The 6,295-nt window shown below is 35.8% G+C and overlaps 1 protein-coding gene across 1 annotated transcript; it reads left to right on the top strand.

Annotated features, from left to right (window-relative positions):
- Positions 1-245: 245 nt before the first annotated feature.
- LOC104156328 (ankyrin repeat domain-containing protein 12-like) lies at positions 246-5,992 on the top strand (the record flags this gene model as incomplete). Its single annotated transcript, XM_009702296.1, has 4 exons — positions 246-344; positions 1,973-2,116; positions 5,001-5,096; positions 5,432-5,992. Coding segments are annotated over 4 exons (525 nt in total), but the record flags the coding sequence as incomplete, so codon positions are not given.
- Positions 5,993-6,295: the final 303 nt, after the last annotated feature.

Genomic DNA, 6,295 nt, shown 5'->3' with positions numbered 1-6,295 from the left:
AAAAGCATTAAACAGCTTCAAATGCCATTTCAGTCGAGTTTATTGACTTTATGGTAAAGAATCCTTAAAACCTTTTATTGCAAATGAATTGAAGTCACATAATTAATCGAATGTACAAAACTCTTGTATTTTCCCTAAAAAATACCTTGCTTATGTTTTTTTAAATAAATGCTCAAATCGTGTAGGCAATGTTAACATATGTTAAATACATACTCACTATCTACTTATAAAACTTTTTTCCACAGATTACACCACCTCCCTCACTGTCGGACCCACTTAAAGAACTATTTAAACAACAGGAGGTTGTAAGGATGAAACTACGTTTACAGCACAGTATTGAAAGGGTAAGGCTAAAGTAATTTATTTTTTCATTTCCCAACTTTAAGCTTTAGGGTTTTTTCTTTGTCGATGGACAGACTGTATTTTGCTCAATTTAACAATGCTTTAGAAATAATCCATCTTCTATCCAAATTTGTGAATTGGAGAAACTTGTAAGTAAAAAAAAAAAAAAACCCAATGGTTTGGATAACTGTTAGCAGAATACTTAAGTCGGTAAGATAGCAGCTTTTTCTTGTTAATTGCTCTAAGATGTGGCCCAGACTTTTCCCAGGGGCAGTGGGAAGAAAGCTGCAGGCTCAAGTTTTGGAAGCTAATAATGGTTGTAGACTTCAGAACCAAATTGACTGGGTTAAAAGAATTGAAGCAAGAATAAATTCTGTATTGGTAGAAGACACATGTGGCTCTAAGACGGAAATATTATTTGCGATATTCTGCTTGCAAAAACTGCCTAAAATTATGTTAGAACTACATCTGTAGGCTTCACTGAATTTGAACACAGAGATTGAGAAACTATTCTTGGTTTAAGAGTATTCTTTATTTTTAGGTTGCCCAAACCTTTTTCCCTGGCAGCCTAGATTTAGATGTCTTGTCAGTATTGTGAGCCAGATTGCTTGTGGACACAGACAGGACCCCTTTCTCATGTAGAATGTGTCTTGAGGATTTCCACAGTTAAACAAGCAGCTAGCTCATTAAAACCCGATGTGGTAGTTTTTTTGATTAAGGTGATTTCATTGTGGCTTAAAAAAAACAGTTGAGGGAGGGGGTTTACTTTAACTATTTCAGTGTAAAGCTAGGTATAAAATAACAAGCACAAAGAGTGTAAACATGATTCAAGTTCTTACTGAAAATTAAATTAGTTTTAACCAAATGAAAGATGCTGCTTTTTCTGTTTTCTGAGATTTTTATAATCATCTTTTCTTTTGATAAAAATTAGAGCCATTATGTTGCAGAGCAGTAAACACACATACATTCTTTGATGTCGTATAAAATTCTGAATATTTTTAGTTATTTTACTCAAATTGACTGTTTTTCAAATCAAATCCACTTTATACAACTATAAATCAAGTTTGGCCAAGTGAGCTATATTTTCTTGTCTCAGTTCAGGAACGAATCTTTCTCCAGCTATGAATTTATGGAGTTTCTGCATGTTTAAGGGGGGGAAAAAAAAAGATTAAATTATCCTGCAAATTATATTTCTGGTTCACTTTGCTTGGTCATTGTGCCTGGCATGACAAGCAGGTGACAAAAATCATCTTCATACAGCAGAAACTCACAAACCTATATCCCAGCCCTATGCTCCTCATACCTTTCATCTTTCACCCTCTTCATTAATTATAACTTGCCTCAGTAGCACCAAGTGGAAAATCTGGGCACCCTTCAGCCAGCAGTGGTCGGGGGGGAGAAGGTGTTTTCAGTTCTCACATTCAAGGAACACTCTTTGCATCATTAAATTGAAATTCTGGATTTGATTAGATGGAAAACTGCTCTTCCTTCCACCCACCCATTTCTCGCGCTGTTCAAAAGTGTAAGCCCTAAAAAGAAATGTTTAAATGAATTGACATTTTTATGAATCAAACCTGAAATGCTTAATTTACCAAATGTATATTTATATGTTGATATTTTACTCAATTAGGAAAAGCTCATTGTTTCCAACGAACAAGAAGTTCTACGTGTTCATTATCGAGCCGCAAGAACGCTAGCTAATCAAACACTACCATTCAGTGCCTGCACTGTTCTGCTGGATGCTGAGGTTTATAATGTGCCTCTGGATGCTCAGGTAAAGAGGTGTATTTCATAATTTCAGAGAAAAAGGTCTTTCTAGCCTGACTTGGAAGGAGTGTTTGGAGACAATTCTGTTCCTATACTGAAATTGTCATTCATTTGTCTGGAATTAAGACTTTGCACATTATAGATTGTTACTTTGATTAGGCCTCATGTGGGTGTACAATACCAAGAGGACATGGGTATATGTATGCTGGTTTTCTGTTTTGTACCATGTCTGGTTTTCTTTCACCTCAAGAAATTATGAGAAGGATAAAATGAGAGCGTTACTCTGCTGATTTTTATGAAATCAAATTTCAGTCATAAACAACATATTTTGGAAGCCTACAAATGTAATTTAAACAACAAAAAAAAACCCCATCAGAATATAAGAGTATTTTTGTCAGTAGCCCAGAAAATTGGAGTGCAGTAGTGTGTGAAGTGATGAGATTGGGTCATGAAATTTGGAAATGTTTTGTGGAGATATTCACGTTATACTTTTGTCCTCTCTGTAAGGCAGTCATTAGAACTGTTCCATAAAAAACAGATGACCAACAGTGAAATGCTGAACACTACCAGATGAAATTATTTTTTTCAAAATCACATCAAGCTCCATATAACTTACATGTGCCATGTTATTTACATGTTCAGTGTTGGTATTTAGTCCTGATTAAAACATAAAGTGAGCTGTATACTTTATAATCTGCGTGCTGTTACGGACTGCCACTCAGAGAGGTTTGCTGTAGCCGTATCTCTTAAGGGAATATCGTTTCATGGTGTCGGTATTTTGTGAAGACGTCTGCTGGCTAACAAAAATGGAAACAGCATTCAGAACCTGTTTCAGTGACTGTGAGGAGCGCATAATGCAAGGAAGAAGTTTGATGTTTTGGATGTAATAAAAGTGTTGAAGCATTGGATGTTGGGCATTTTAAAATGAAACACCTACATTTCCAACATATGTGGAATTCTACTTTAGTCCTTGAGCCCCTTTATAGAATTATTACAGCTTCCAGTGTTTCCTTAGGCTGTTCGTACATTATTTTTTTTCCCCCCATCTTTAAAGAGCTAGGGCTATGCGCAATGAGGTGAGTCAGCAGTATACATCAGTTTATGGAGACTATATTCTCCCATTTTAAGCTTTATACTGACAGATTTACCAAGGAAATGATTTAGAAATTTAACTGCTAGGGGAAAAATGAGATTTTTCTCTTCTGTTAACAGTCCAAATATCATCATTGTTAGTTCTGAAGTTCAGAATGTCCTTTGCTTTTTTCCTGCCCCAGTTCAGAGGCTGTGAGCTTTTTAGAAATTTGAGATACCTCTGAGTTACGCATATAACTGCATTTATAGTTAACATTTTACAATTGATTTTTAATAAGCTGATTCTGTATTTGAATTCTGTGAAACAAAATGAATCTTTATTGGGGGAGAAGTTGTTGTGTTTGGTTTTTTTTTCCTCCCCCTCGAGTATTGCAGCTTTTTTGACCATGAATATAGTAACAGTAGTAGTAGTAAAATGCCTCTCCTTCCCCTCGCTAACTGAACAGCTTTGTGTTTCAGTCTGTGGTCGTTTTTCTTAGAAAATGATAATACTGCACATAATGTTCAGCAAAGTATTAAATATACTTTTTTATTATAATTGAAATCAGTGTTTTAAACTACTAAGTTGAATCTTGGGGATTTATATTTGCTTCACGGGAAGAATGTAGATGCCTAAGAAACCATTCTCCTGTCACGCATTCTGCCACTTCCCTGTTACCCCGCTAGCAACTCTTACTCTTGTTCTACAACGAAGAAACATTTCTGGTGGAATTTTTCTTGTAGTTCAGCAAATAGCTGGGAAGGATTTGTAAGCAAAGATGTGGTTTATTTTGCAGGAAAATGGCCACCTCGGGACTGGTTTTATGGGATCTTGGGGTCTTTGGAAGCTTGCCGTTACGGCTGCCAGGTGTTGGGCAGACCTTGAGTGCGCAGTGCTCTGCTCCGCAAGGGCCAAGCGGACGATGGGGGAGGAAGGCGACAGGATCGGGGGTGCTGGGGGTCCTTCTGGAACCAGCCTGTTCACCTGTCCTCCAGGGCTGAAATCTGGAACGTTTTCTAGAGATTTCAGTCTTGGAAGGTTTTTTTTTTTCCCCCCTGTTCTTGCCCATTGCTGCAGTGTACAAATTTCTGCGGTGCCTTTTTTGGTTTGTTTTGTTTCCCTCCTCCTAAAAAAGTAACAGCCTCTTGTTCTATTTGGTGATTGTTTTTTAAATCTTAAATTGGCATAGTCTGGCTTTAGGGCTATCTGTAGAGTATCTAGTTTCTTACAATGGGCAGATGTGACGTTCCAGACTCTTACTAAATAGTTTACAAAAAAAAAAAAATGCATTGAGCAGGACATAAGACCTGTATGCTCACTTTTTTTTAATCTCCTTTTGGGGATTTTGATGGTAAAAGTATTTTTTTATGACTGCTTTTGAATACTTGTGTAGCCAGTTAAGTCAGGCTGCATAAGTTTTCCTTTATTAATGTTTTTGCTTTTCCCCAAGGGAATATTCATTTAATTTGTTACTGAATTTTAAAGAGAACAAAGAGATAGCAATTTTGTGGAAGGACCTGCCTTGTACTGATGAAGACTTTAAGGCATAAATCTTTTGGGCCTCCTACTCTAAATTTCAAAAATAGAGTACAGTAAATAGCTTGAGGGAACCTGAAAATACCCATTTTTAGTGAGCAGCTGGCTCACAGTGAAAGTGGTGGTCAACAGTTAGGCTTATATGTGCCTTGATGTTTTCACTCTGTTTTTCCATCTGAAGCATTGTTTATGAAGGTCCCACAAAGTAGGTTTTATGTTTTAAAGTATGTTTAAGACTGAATCATCAAATAACATCCAGTTTGAATAAAATTTTTTTTTGCAGACTGATGACAGCAAAACATCAGTGAGGGATCGATTTAATGCAAGACAGTTTATGTCATGGTTACAGGACGTTGATGATAAGTTTGACAAATTAAAGGTACACTTCTTTGTCTTTCCACTTTAAAAAAAAAAGAACAGAACAAACCTCTAATGTCATTATGAAGATGAAATTAATAAATAGTAGATTTGTATGCAATATGGTGGGCTATTGTAGAGGTTTTAAGGGCAATCTAAAGGAGGGTCTAGCAGTATAAAAAACTGACCTATGTTGCTATATAGTGTAATGGAATAGTCTACAAATTTCTAAATACAGAGTGGGGAAATTACTTACTACCACCAGAGAGGCTCCTAGATATTTTTTTAATTATTTTCAAACTTGTTGCAATTATTTTTCCAAACACTGAAATAACTTCTTTCTCAATTTTAAAATAGACGTGCCTTTTGATGAGGCAGCAGCATGAAGCAGCAGCTTTAAATGCGGTACAGAGACTGGAGTGGCAGCTTAAACTACAAGAACTCGATCCTGCTACATACAAATCTATCAGCATTTATGAAATTCAGGAGTTTTATGTTCCTCTTGTTGATGTTAATGATGACTTTGAATTGACGCCAATATGATAACTAGCATCTTCTGGCTCACCCTTTCCCTTGGACAACTAGAGACTGAGGGGCAGTGATACACAAAGGTATTTTTCTTTAAGACAGAGCACATAGTTCTGTGGAATACTACCTTTCTCAATAATTCAGGTGTTCCTTCAGAGAAGTGTGGCACGGGCTGTTGTTCAAACACAGAAGATGGATGCTAATTTTAAAGTCAGTTTCCCAGTAACTGCCGTTATCTGTATGTTAAAATCGCCTGTAGCTTTAGAGCTTATTGCTGGAAAAAAGATGACAAAACATGGTGAGTTAACAGCGCTGGGAGCTGTTAATAACTAAAACAGCCATCAAAAAACAAATACTTAAAATCTGCTATAAAACTTTGTATTATGAAACTTCAGTCACAGTTGAACTCCCACAGAAAAATGACGAAAAAGCCTGTGGAAGAAAATGTAAGACTTGGAGGAAAAATAGTCTATTAATCTTATTATATTTTGTAAATTACTGTACAGTTTTCTTTTTGGAAAAAGATGTAATATTGTCTTCATTTTTAAATAATTTATTTTATACATATTGTGCAAATGTAAATAGTCTTGTAATTAATGTTCAAACCTGTATAAAATAGATATTTTAACTGTAAAACTGGTTTTGTCTAATGTTTTATTGGACCAAAGTTGTAGTTTTTATTAAGTGTAGTGT

Source organism: Cariama cristata, unplaced genomic scaffold (genome assembly GCF_000690535.1).
Source record: "Cariama cristata isolate BGI_N322 unplaced genomic scaffold, ASM69053v1 scaffold18820, whole genome shotgun sequence".
In the NCBI taxonomy this organism is placed as follows: Eukaryota; Metazoa; Chordata; class Aves; order Cariamiformes; family Cariamidae; genus Cariama; species Cariama cristata.
This window is presented reverse-complemented; position numbering and strand designations above follow the sequence as displayed.